The sequence below is a fragment of the Solanum dulcamara genome, chromosome 5, assembly GCF_947179165.1.
Source record: "Solanum dulcamara chromosome 5, daSolDulc1.2, whole genome shotgun sequence".
Classification (NCBI taxonomy): Eukaryota; Viridiplantae; Streptophyta; class Magnoliopsida; order Solanales; family Solanaceae; genus Solanum; species Solanum dulcamara.
Window position 1 is genome coordinate 70,518,080 of NC_077241.1, and position 13,165 is coordinate 70,531,244.

At 31.4% G+C, this 13,165-nt stretch overlaps 2 protein-coding genes across 3 annotated transcripts; both read right to left on the reverse strand.

The window, feature by feature from the left end:
• Window positions 1-6,825: 6,825 nt before the first annotated feature.
• Window positions 6,826-9,384, reverse strand: LOC129889553 (glycine-rich protein A3). 2 transcript variants are annotated; one of them, XM_055964912.1, is made up of 4 exons: window positions 9,244-9,384; window positions 7,767-7,961; window positions 7,666-7,718; window positions 6,826-7,398 (listed from the first exon to the last, which is right to left on the reverse strand). In XM_055964912.1, the coding sequence occupies exons 2-4, from the start codon at window positions 7,946-7,948 to the stop codon at window positions 7,130-7,132; spliced, it is 504 nt and encodes a 167-aa protein (XP_055820887.1). In that variant the 5' UTR covers window positions 7,949-7,961; window positions 9,244-9,384; the 3' UTR covers window positions 6,826-7,129. The 2 variants fall into 2 exon arrangements, with proteins under 2 accessions (XP_055820887.1, XP_055820886.1); XM_055964911.1 differs by having other exon boundaries at window positions 7,666-7,961.
• Window positions 9,385-11,839: 2,455 nt separating this feature from the next.
• On the reverse strand, window positions 11,840-12,712 carry LOC129890727 (uncharacterized). Its single transcript, XM_055966219.1, has 2 exons — window positions 12,331-12,712; window positions 11,840-12,018 (listed from the first exon to the last, which is right to left on the reverse strand). The coding sequence occupies exons 1-2, from the start codon at window positions 12,653-12,655 to the stop codon at window positions 11,840-11,842; spliced, it is 504 nt and encodes a 167-aa protein (XP_055822194.1). The 5' UTR covers window positions 12,656-12,712.
• Between the last annotated feature and the right edge of the window lie 453 nt (window positions 12,713-13,165).

The following is a 13,165-nucleotide window of genomic DNA, read 5'->3' on the forward strand; positions in this document are numbered from 1 at the left end:
TACTATTGGTGCAAAAATATAATTGTACACTTTACTACTATAAAATAAAAATAAAAATTACTCGACGTCCATCGGTTCTTCATGACTAAGTGAGATGAAATCTCTCTTAGGTTTTTTTGAATCATCGTTTTCGCTAACATAACCATCATTGGCCTTCCAACAACCATAATTCCACAGTAGTGTGCCATATCTTGAACGGAAGAATTCGGCGTGTAGTCCAATAGTTGGAATAGAAATTCCATCACTAAGATATTCAGAAAAAATAACCAGAAAAACACCACAATCCCTGCAAAGAAATGACTACACAACTTTAAAAAAAAGACCTATTAATGATTTAAATATGAATATTTGTTAATACTCACAAGCTATCGCTTTCTTGTTGCGCAATGCCTTCAATTTATTCAACTGCAAAAGGGTGATGTGATTCAAGCATGTTTTCGGTTGATTTGTCCTTGTTTGAATCAAGCGATAACCAATCAATACGTTCATTCTTCTAAAAAAAATCATTATCCTAGAGGTATGTAGGTAACATTACTGTTATCTTTTAAATCTCTAAGGAAGGATTGCTAGTTCTTCTTCCAGATGATGAATCATATACGCGTATCAACCTCTGTTTCAACACAATCACTGCAAAAACCCAATAAAAATCCCTATCACAATTTACCGGGATGTATACCCCATCTACCAAATGTCAGGGCAACTCGGCAGGTATTGAGAAACCTTTTATTATGTTCTTAACAGATCTCTCGTGATGAGCTATAACAGATGCCCTTGCCATATCTTCTTGGGTAGAAATGTCAGGTGGAATGTGATAGTATCGTGTGTGTGCAGATTCGATAAACATTTTGAAAATACAGTTTGTTGTTGTGTATTGATATTGATGGACCAACTGCATCTTGAATTTCTTTCGAAGGTAGTAAAATATTACATCAATATTCTGCACATTTTAAGAAAGTATTAGGTATACAAATTGATACATAGTTTTTAAACAGGGTAGAAATTATTGTATTGGATGTATCAAAAATTGTGACTGACATCTAACAGAAGCTTTATGAAGAAATGATTACCTCATCATTCCAGCATATGTTTGACTGTGACATAAGGTAGAACCAGTTCTTATCTTGAGAAAATGCCACTACAAAGTCCATTTTATCAAATTCAAATGAAGAAAACTTTGATCTGTAATGTTCCTTCATTTGTTTTCTGAATAAAAACTTATATTAAAATGACAGAACATATATAATAAACAGCTTGTGTTGATATAAGTTGTAAATATAATACTTACTTGTTGGCATACAATTTTAATAGTCATTTATCTATCCATTGGGAGTATTCCTAGATAAGCTCGGTCGGGGGATGATAGCATATGTCATAATCTTCAAAAGAGTGTGTTTGATGCCTAACTAATGTCATTTTTTCCTTACCCTTTTCACTCGACCCAAATTTTGTTAGATACGGTGATTGTAAGATCTTAGAAGGTAGCCTACTTCTTGGAAGAGGTGTCTTTGCATCATTTGACAATAGATTAGATTTTGATGGAAGAGTGGTGGGTAGCTGGCTATCACGTAGTAGACATTCATCCTGAACTGCATGTTCATGACTAACAACACTCAATGGCATGACAAGTAATGGAAATCCGTATATTAGAGCATCTATAACATTCGGAGTTTCGGGCAATATCGATGTTGAAGTATTGGATTCCTAATTTTGAATAATTATAAAAATATAATGACTTAAGTAAACTAAAATCTATTTAATTTAATGAATCAGATACAATTGATTCATATTATCGATGCACTTGGTTTGATTTTTTCTTTATCAATTTGCTCAACATGCTCTTCAACTTTATCAGTATTACCAACGGATTCTCTTGCATCTTTTGTGGAATTATTCTAAATGAAATGTATAACATCAGTACTAAACTTATTAATGTTGAATCTATCACAATCATTTATCTGATACATTACCTTTAATGTATCAGAATCAACAAACACAGGAAAATGATCTGCTCTATCTGGTTCCACTTGGTGTGCTGATACATCAGTTAATTGTGATGGAATAATGGATGTTTCTGGTTCCTACAAATGTAATAATAACTATTATTTAAGAAAATGACTGTTAAAATGATACATTACCTTTAATAACTTTGGTTCTAGTACGTTACCTTTAATTTATCAGTTGACATATGCTGTTGAAAAGATTCTGCAGCATCTGATACAATATTGTCTTCTGATACATCAACCATTGTATCGTGTTGGATGGTTCAGCATCCTGCAAACATAATAATATTTACTTATGATATACGAGCATGGAATGTATCAATAACAATATATCATCACAGGTTTAGCAAATACAAGATATATGTAGCAAATACAATATTGTGTTCTGATATATTACCTTTAATGTATCAGTAGAAACATGCTGTTCAAATTGTTCTGGTTCATCTGATAAAATATTTTGTTTTGATACATCATCCACCTGTTGGATCATGTGGATGGTTCATCTTCCTGCAAACATAATAACATTTACTTATGATATATGACAATTACAAATAAAATTAAATATATGATATATGAAAATGAAATGTATCCAGTAGTTTAAAAGTATATCAAAATATAAATATCAATAATTACGTGATGTATCTACCTTAATATCTTCCTGGACATGAGATTGGTCATTTTGAAGGGGGAGGGGGGTCAGATTTATTTGGATCATTTGCTCCTCCAATACAATAGGTGCGTCATGTTGTTCCACCACATGGAATGGTTGAACAAAATCATCTTTTTTAATTTGAGATGATGTGTCAGTCATATGGTGCACTATATTGTTGATGGCTTTCAAAAGATCAATATGATTTGAATTAATTTTATTCTCTAATCGCTTGAACTTCCAGTCAACCTTAATACAATAATATAAATAATCAGAATGTATCAACTTATTAAATGTATATTGTGTGAGATACATCTTATAGTAATAACTTACATATTTCTTTAGAGACTTCTTTATAGACTTTTTTAATGCTTTGAATTGCATATGAATAATTTGCTTCGAATGATCGGAAGATTCACCGCCTATCACTGACTTTGCCGCTGGTTCTGTATCAGTAGAAACAAATTTTTCTGATGGATTTGATGATATGACATCCTTATGCATGTTATCTATTTCTACTTGAATTGGGTCTTTAGCACGGGTAGTCTTCATTCTTTTGGAAGGAGGTAGAAAAGATGTATCAGCAATATTACTGGATCTTCTTAATAATTCTGTGGGTGGTTTTGTTGAAAAGTCCTCAAATTCGAGGACTTTTTGAGGTTCTGTAAAATTGACCTTGGCAGCTAATGTAGCAGCTTCAGATTGATGTTTAGTGACAAGAGTGACAATAGATTTCATTTCATAATGAGATGGCACAATGTTGGAACATGGATACTGCAATTTTTTTTATTGCTAATCAGAAAACAAATCAATAAATACTATTGTATCAAGGTCAGGAATATAGAATGTATCTTAGATGTTATGTACAATGAGTCAGTGCATAAATGAATAATCTTCACTGCATATACCTCACTGAATATGGTAGACATGAAGGTCTCAAATTTTGGCTTGACGGTAACAACACGCCAATTAAGAATTTTGAGAATTTTATTACCCACTCTTACAATAATTTCAAAAGGTACCTGAGATGCACATTCGTAGATCCATGCATTGAGAGCGTATGGCATGCCACCCAATCGATACATTTGTTTGGCATTTGAAAACTCCTGCCTCATTCCTTTTATCAATTTGAAAAAATGTTATTTTCCCCCATGGGTATTGCTCATACCTACCATCCTCTTCCATCTTAAAATCATCAATAGAAATAGGTGAATCACCTAGTTGAGAAAAAACAAAAGTGTGGATGAAGTAGAGAATCGTCATCTGAACATCGTCTTCATTTATTTCCCATCCTCCAACCAGAAAATGTTGAACGAAACATGCTTTGTTGACCCCATTTTTTACACCAGGGAAATATCTAGACAACAATCTACTTGTTGGTGCATCTGGGTACCTAAAATCATTGATATTACCGGTACATCGCAAATCAGTAATAATAGCAAATTCCTTTATTGTGAATCGGAGTATATTACCCTGCACGTGACGAATGTGTAATTCCTCTTTGTTTTTTTTCTCTACCTCAAGAAGTAAGAAGCATTTGATGATTTGCCCTTGAAAATTGCACTGTGGCATATCTAGGTAGTGACCAAATATGGTTTCCATAAATAACTGTATAGCTTCTTCACATATTGATGATTTGAAATCATCAATAAAATTAATCGTATATGCAGTGCCGAATCTCAAAGAGTGGGAAGAGATCTTCTTGATGACGTACTTTATTCCCTACATTGACATGAAAAATGATTAAATACAACTAAAACTTGATACATAAACACGATGTATCATAATCATTAAATCTTGATACATTAGAATCTGATACATACACAAGATATATCAGGAGCAGTAAATCTTCAAAAAAAAACATTTTTTTTAAAAAAATACTATGTATCAGAATCATTAAATCTTGATAGATAAGAATCTGATACATACACAAGATTTATCATGAGCAGTAAAGCTTGATAAATGAGAATCCGATACAAAAACACTATGTATCAAAATCATTTAAACTTGATACATTAGAATCTGATACATGAACAAGATGTATCAGGAGCATTAAATCTTCAAAAAAAAATGACATTTTAAAAAAAACACTATGTATCAGAATCATTAAATCTTGATAAATGAGAATTTGATACATACACAAAATGTATCATAAGCAGTAAAGCTTGATACATAAGAATCCGATACAAAAACACGATGTATCAGAATCATTTAAACTTGATACATTAGAATCTGATGTATGCCAAGATGTATTAGGAACAGTAAATCTTCAAAAAAAAACACTATGTATCAAAAGCATTAACGGTTGATACGTACGAATCTGATACATAAAATTATATGTATCAGAAGCAGTAAATCTTCAGAAAAAACGACATTTAGAAAAAGCACATCTTATATGAACTCATACCTTTAGGAGATTAGGGCGTGTTGTAACCCCTTCAATCTTCTTGTCGGCTTCTTTGGGTGCATGGTGAACTTGAGATTTTGACTTCAATTTTTCACGTAGCTTATCCATCACTGATGGATCGTTACGATATTTGAATCTAACCTCGTCCGGTGAAATAAGAATTTCTTAATTTTTATTCAACTGAGTGAGACCAACACTAGAAGATGGAGCGGATTCAATGTGTATCAGTGAACAATATGAGTAAAAAAAATAAAAAATTACAGAAGAAAACAGAGGAAATCGAAGGAGGTGCGAATCAAGTGAGTTACTAGTTAAGAAAAAACTTGAATATACCTTACTTAGAAGCTTGAAATTGAGTAATAGATGGACTGAAATTGAAAAAAAAAATCGCCGCCGACGAGGTAGAAGAATAGGCGTGAATTTAGGATAACTGATATAAGGTAAAAGTGATGTATCAGTGAAAGAGTGAGAGAGTTAAAAAAAGAGAAAGTTTTGATATTTTTTCAACTGGTAGGAAGCATTAGTAAATATGGTAATATAACATGTGTAAATAGGTAATTTTTCCTAAAATATAACATGTATTCATCGAACCCAACATGTTTTTAGCATCTCTCGTTTCTCTCTAACTCAAATCTCTTAGTTGAATAAATTTTTGACCTAACAATTTTTCCTTTTACCAATCATGTATATCAAAAGAACAAAAAAAATCCACATTCAACAAATCATAAATTTATGTATTTGTTTTAATTTGAATTTGAGAGTTTCAAGCAAAATGTCCCTATTGATAAATTAAAGAAAAAATTCAATAAATATTCTTGTCCAATAAGTATTCTTGGGGCCAAAGCATTGAGACCAAATAGCCATAGTGCTACATGGTTAATTTGGAACAATTCCTCTTAAGTAAGAAGAAAAATATATGATATACTGGTCCAATTTTACAAGCAAATATTCAATATTTCTGATATTCAATATGAAATTGAAATTCGAGGTGAGTGATAAACTAAATATGATTTTACATGAAATAGTATGAAGGTAATTTTAATACATGGACTCAATACTCTAAAAGATATACATATTAGATGAAATTGAATATTCTGTAGTTATTTATCGTTTGAAAAATCTATCTCGTGTTTGATACTACATGATTCCATATGTAAGAACCTCGATTTTTTTTAAGCTCATTATCTTCATCATAATTGATCTGCTTGTTTTGGAGTGACCTGAGCCAATATAAAAATCTCAAAATTTTTTGTTATAATCTCTTGAAGATGGATATGTAACAATTTTTCTTATTAGTTTTTTCGTATTTATTTTATAAAATTCATTAAAAAAAGAAGAAGAAGACAGAATGAATACTTGTGGAGCTTGTCAAATATGCGAAAATAGATAGACGTTTCGTGCTCTTGCGGAATATTTCCTAAAAGATAAAAACAGAATAAGTTTTTTTTTAAAAAAAAAGAAAAGAAAAGAACATATATCTTTACATATATTTCCCCTATATTCTTTATGCTTTAGTAGTGGGAATATTAAAACTAAAAAAGATTATTCTTCACAAAAAGTTCCCCATTAAGGTTTGTTGTATATTTTAAAAGCAAACAATTTTTTATTTACTTTTTAGTATTTGTTAAGTATACAAATAAATATTTATAGGTAATTGAACAAAACGGAGTGAGCTGGGGATGGAGAGTGCAAGAGGAGACAGTGAACTTAAAAGTCGGTTTTTCATGCTTTATCAACTTCACACAGAAACAAACAATTGATAACAAGAGTTGAAAACAAGCTCTGGAACATTTGGAATCATGGAGTTAGTAGTGCAATACTGTACAAAAAAGTTGGGAAATGCAGTGATTGAGCAAATACAGAAGATGTAGGAAATAAGAAAAGTTTAGGGCCGTCGGGAGCTATTCAACTGCAGAGTCTTATCACTCAATTTAGTATTTGAAAATGCAAATATAACATAACATCTCACAGGCCGCCTATAGGCCATAATAACATGTAGTTTGTCTTATTTAAAGAGAAAGAACATTAGCACAATGTAAAGCCAGCTGAAGTTTTTGATACTATAACTAAAGTTTACTTCCACTTCTTGAATTTCCCTCCGAACATCCCTCCCTTGCCATGCTTAAACTTGCCGTGCTTTCCATGTTTGAATTTCCCATGCTTGCCACCATGCTTATACTTCCCTCCTCCATAATGACCACCTCCATAATGACCGCCTCCAACAAATGGGACACCACTATGTCCTCCCATGTGAGATCCACCGTGTGACAGCTTATGAGCACCATAGGCAGCAGCTGCAGCAGCAGCACCTCCAGCTAACAATCCCCCCATGCCACCATGCCCTGAAAAGAAACAAGTAAAAACACGCAAAAAAATTAATAATGAGGAAATTGTCAGGATGTACTTGGTCACAACATATTATAACTGTCCATTATTTTCCTGCATCTAGTTGTAGAAGTGATACCATTGCTATCAAAGAAACTTAAACTAGAAAAATCCAAAGGGTGCAACAAATTAAACAGTATCTTTTGGGGGTGTGTGGACAACTTATAAATTACTAAATGAAGTCTTTACAAGTCACTTCCAAGAAACTTGGGGAGAAATAATACCTGAGTGTTGTGGAGCACCATGATGACCTTGTGGAGGATATCCTCCTCCTTGTGGAGGATAACCAGAAGGTGGATACCCTTGCTGTGGAGGGTACCCTTGAGGAGGATACCCTTGCTGTGGAGGGTACCCTTGAGGAGGATACCCTTGTTGCGGAGGGTAACCACCGTGCTGTGGAGGATACTGCCCCGGTGGATATCCGTGATGACCACCAGAATGACCAGCCATACCTCCCATAATGTTGCTAAAGAGTCCCTTATCAGAATCATCCTTACCACCTCCCATATTTCACTAGTACCTAAAACAGATAAACACTTGTCAGACATATTACAACAATGACCAACTAGGAATGAAATTTGCAGGTGATAGAGATTATGAACCACAACATATCAATTAATACTCTTAACTCTAAAACCTACATAATGCCTTCTTCTAAATCATCCAATCAATCAAAGAAGAATTATGTGCACAACTAATGATCAAGCAAGCACTGATTGAACTTGTAGTACATGATATACAGTTACTACACACCAAGAGACAAGAAAAGGTGGACATCAACATAAAGCTAATTGCTAAGAAAGTAGGAGAAGTGTTAAATTTAACACAACAAGCCACAACCAAAATTGAAAGAAGCCAGCTAAATATGTTCTAACCAAGTGAAAATGCAAGAAACAGGAGAAGTGTAGAAATCAACATTTTTGTGGATTTCTATGCAGTACCATTCTCTCCATCAAATTCAAAATCAGATACATCCATCCTCTGATTAAATTTTCAGATCACCCTTAGGGAAAAAAGAAAAAAAAAAAAAGCCTTCACCTTTTCAAGATTAGACACAGCAAAAGTTTTTTTTTGTTGTTGAATAAGTTGGAAAAGCGAGGCTTTTTTGGAAGTGGATAATAAAGAAGGAGAAGTGGCTAAATATAATGAAAAAAAAGGAGCTACAGCCAAAGATCCATTCTTTTTTCATGATTGGCTTTTTTTTTGGAATCTAAGTTGCATCACTATTTGTTTATAATGCACCTGAAAAAGACAAAACTCTATTCCCTTGTACAAAATCATGCAAGAGGACAATCCTCATTTGCTAAAACATCCAAATTCAGTTTCAGAATAGGACAATTCTCAACCCAAAAACAGAAAAAAAAAAAAAAGAAAAAGGAAACTATAGTCTCTTTTTCAAATTCTACAAAGCCAAAGTTTCAAACCCAATGAATCAGCTCATCAGCTAAACAGAAAAGAAATCAGCTCAGAAAAAATTGGTCCAAACAAATATCAAAAAACATCACAAGGGAAGAAACAATCAAACTTGAATTTTCAAAATCAGTTTTTTTTAATAAAAAAGCCTGATCTAATCTAATCTCTAGTCTTTGGTCATAGAAACCAAAATCAAAAGGGTGAAACCAAAATCCTCTAAATTTTCCATTAACAAAAACCCAAATCAAGAAAACATCACAAAGGTTACATAAAGATCAAACTTTTAATTAAAAAAAGAACAGATCTTGAATTATCAGAGCTGGGTAATTCAGATAATTCACATGCATGACTTAACAAAACATCAATGGTGAAAGGAGAAGGATTCTTACAGATTTATCTCCTTGAGCGAACGTTAAGCAAATGAAAAGTTCAAAGAGACGATAGTATTTGAAGGATTATTTGTTAAGAGATTTTTTCAATGATTCCACGCGTTACTTAAACGCGTACATGACGTGTGATACTTCTCAAAATGAAAAAGCCAAAATATAGAAATCTTAGCAGTAGTAGTTGTAGACTTGTGGGTCCTCCTCTAATTTTGATACCAATAAAAAAATATTCCTAGAATTAAAAATAAAAAAAATCACTTTTTAGCTTATACATCATTTCTTTCTTAATTAAAATCTTCAATTTAAATCATGAATATGAAAATATTTTTAATAAGGAACATTATCCTTGAATGAATCTTACCTGGCACGAGTATGAAAAAGCAAAAAGAAGAATAAAATATGAATGAAGGAATTCTTCTAAAACATTTCATTTTTTCTATTCTAGCGCTTAGAAAAGAATAATTAACCTCATATTATGCCTTTTTTTTTATTTTATAATAGAGTGATGTATTAATAGAACTCCTTATTCCAATCCAAACTTGCTTGGAATTAATTAACAAAAATTTCACTTCACTTCAAAGGCATAAAGTATTTTAATTTTTAAGTAGGCACATTTTCAAATGCGGAAATGACGAACGAATTCTTCTATCGTTGCATTTTTTTTTGTTTGCGGACTCCTTTATTCTAACGCCTAGAAAACAAATCCCCTACTTTTTGTAGTTGCAAATGTTATTTTGTAGCAAATTTAAATAGGTTGCTCGTATAATATATACGATTATAAATAATCTTCTACAATTATTTAACCATTAAATAAAACATACCAATCATGATGACATCTCCCCCTTAAACTATATTTTTTAAAACTCATTTTGAATCACTTTTACCAAGTGTAATAATTCAAAGAAAATATGAATCAAATCTCAAAATCTTATCCATACACACAAACTCCAACGCCAATATATATATATTTACTAATTTAATGTACGTATATAACGATTTATTATCAAAGTTATATTTCAAAGTTGATAATTCAAGACATGATTTTTTTTGTTTGATTTTTCATCCGATATTCGATATTCGCATTGAAATCTAAATTTGTGATGCATAGGACTCTATTCTCAAGCAACGAAAGCTTCTCATATTTTAAAACTAAAATACGGTAAATCATAGAAAGACATATATAAAAATTAAAATTATTGCAAGAAAAGAGGAAGGAGAATAAGTACAATTGTAAACCTAGTACAAACTATATTTCTCCTCCCATAATATAACATATGATAGAAAGAAACAATGAAATTGTAAACTACAATACTATTACATCAATTATTGAGAATTAAAATAAGGTGAAAAACTTACCGAAAAAAGAAAACTGAAAAGAAAAAAGAGGAGATTATGTGTTCATCAATTTGACACTCATAATATATACATATTTTTCTCCCTATTTTCAAAACCATTTTTTGACTTTTTCTTGCCTATTTTTTTTTTGACGTTTTTTTAAAGTTGCCTATTATTTTGGAAGAATACTTTAACCTATTTTTTTGGACCTTTTTTAATAATTTTTTTGCCTATTTTATAAACCATTTTTTTCGCCTTTTTTTGGACGTTTTTAATTTTTTTTTTAAACTATTTTTTTAGATCAAGTCTATTTTAATGGAAAAAGATTCTCCAAGTAGAAATTAACCATAATAAGAAAATATTTTTTATTATATTTATTATAATTAAAATTTAATATCATTAAAATAATGATAAGAAAAATAGTGAAAAGACGATTTTGTCTATTCCAGAATCTTTTAATGAAGGGCAAAAAATTTAAATAACATTATAAAGGACCTTACAAAACTTAGAAAAAACAATGAGTAGAATTTCATTGATGTTAAAATAAATCTAAATGAGTAGAATTTCATATGGAAAGGTTAAAAAGCTATTTAAAAAAACTTGAACCTTTTAAAAAAAAAACTTTATAAGGCAAATACAAGATAAATAGAACAAACAACAAATTAAACTCCAAAATAAAAAAGATTCAAGAAAAGAAGATAGAAGAGACTTTGATCTTGAGTCTTTTTGCTAATCGTAGTGCATAATACAAGAATGACAAGTTTTAATACTATGACTGCAAAGGCAAAATATCAAAAGCTCCCTTTGAGCTTTTACAATTGTATGTTAAGACTTCTATTTATGCAATGAAACCTAGAACTTAGGTTACTGAGTGTTTATATATTATGATTTTTTATCTAGATCAAATAAGAATTTTAATTTATTAATTTTAAAGTTCTATATATTAGGATAATAATTAAACATATAAAAATTGGAGAAAAATAGTAAAAAGACGATATTGTCTGAAGGAGAGACTTTTAACGAAGGACAAAAAGTTCAATCAACATTTTAAGAACCTTCATGTTTTTAATATAATATAGATAGATAGACAACCCTACCATAAGATGTGTACTACTCATTATTAAAAAATAAATCAGTACAAGAATTTATCTACTTGTAAATTCCAAAATCAAGATAATTTACCTAACAATAAAAAGCGTATTTAGTATAATCCCAAGCGTGAAAAATCAGGATGATATACACGAAAACTAAAAAAAAATAATGCTTATTTCCACTTCTTAAATTTCTTGCCAAATTTCTTTCCGTACTTTTTGCCACCCTTATACTTTCCCTGCTTGTATTTTCCATGACCATAACGACCGCCGCTGCGTCCATAACTTGCAGCAGCATAGACAGCTGCCGCGGCAGCCAGGCCTCCAGTCATTAATCCCATGTTTCCGTGCCCTAAAAATGTGATACGTACGTACACGACCAACTTATTTAATTAGTACGAAACAAAAATTACTATATAGTATATATCATAATACAAATTAAATATCGCTCATTTTTACTATAACGTATCTAAGTACAACTAATATTGATATATATATATAAAGCATAACAACTCTAAACATAAGAATTAACCCATACTTCCCGAGACGTAACATGAATATATATATAAAGCATAACAATTCTAAATATGTCACATGAGATGTCATGAGTAAGATGTTTTCTTATATCCTTGATTTAGGTAAAACTAATGAAAATTGATAATACCTGCTTTGTGCGGAGGGTAACCTGCTGGAGGATATCCTTGTGGGGGATATCCTTGTGCTGGAGGATAGGCTTCAGTCGGTGAATATCCTTGTGCAGGAGGATATCCACCAGCTGGGGGATATCCTTGTGCTGGAGGATAGGCTCCAGTCGGTGGATATCCTTGTGCAGGAGGATACCCTTGTGGAGGATAAGCTCCTAGCTGCTGAGAATATCCTTGTGCAGGTGGATACCCTTGAGGAGGATACCCTTGTGGAGGGTAAGCTCCTGGTTGCGGAGGATATTGTCCGGGAGGATAACCAAATTCTTTATTTTTACCGCCTCCCATTCTTCACGAATACCTAATTTTGACAAGGGTATAATAATTATTAATTAGTACATGAAATCAAATGGTAGATTGAAATTAAGTGCTACTTTGAAATCTATTTATTGAAAAGCTCTGAGGAAAATATCAATTTGTTTAGGTAAACAACAATATTGAAGATTAAATCCAACATAAATAAAGTTGATTTTTTTTTTTTGCATGATTAACCATGAAATAACAAGAACTTTGATGTTCAAAATGGAGAGTGAAAAAAACAAGAGAGAAAGTAAAAGGTAAACCATATATATGTCAACATGGGGTTAGATATATATTCAATTTGTCAAAAATGATGATTTCAAAAAGTTATGAAACATTGTGCACAAAATACTCAGGAAGTATGGGTTAGTTCTTATATTTCTTACAGGTTTCTTATATTGTGAAACTGCAATATAAGAATGATAGACAAGGTGAAAAAAAAATAACAATATAAGTTATGGATAAGTATTTATAGTTTTTTTCTTCTAGGCTAATACA

Coding starts and splice junctions, on each gene's coding strand:
- LOC129889553 (XM_055964911.1), bottom strand. CDS start 7,948: ATGGGAGGTGGTAAGGATGATTCTGATAAGGGACTCTTTAGCAACATT. Junction 7,399..7,665: donor TGGTGCTCCACAACACTCAG/GTATTATTTCTC, acceptor GTTTCTTTTCAG/GGCATGGTGGCATGGGGGGA.
- LOC129890727 (XM_055966219.1), bottom strand. CDS start 12,655: ATGGGAGGCGGTAAAAATAAAGAATTTGGTTATCCTCCCGGACAATAT. Junction 12,019..12,330: donor TTACCCTCCGCACAAAGCAG/GTATTATCAATT, acceptor TCACATTTTTAG/GGCACGGAAACATGGGATTA.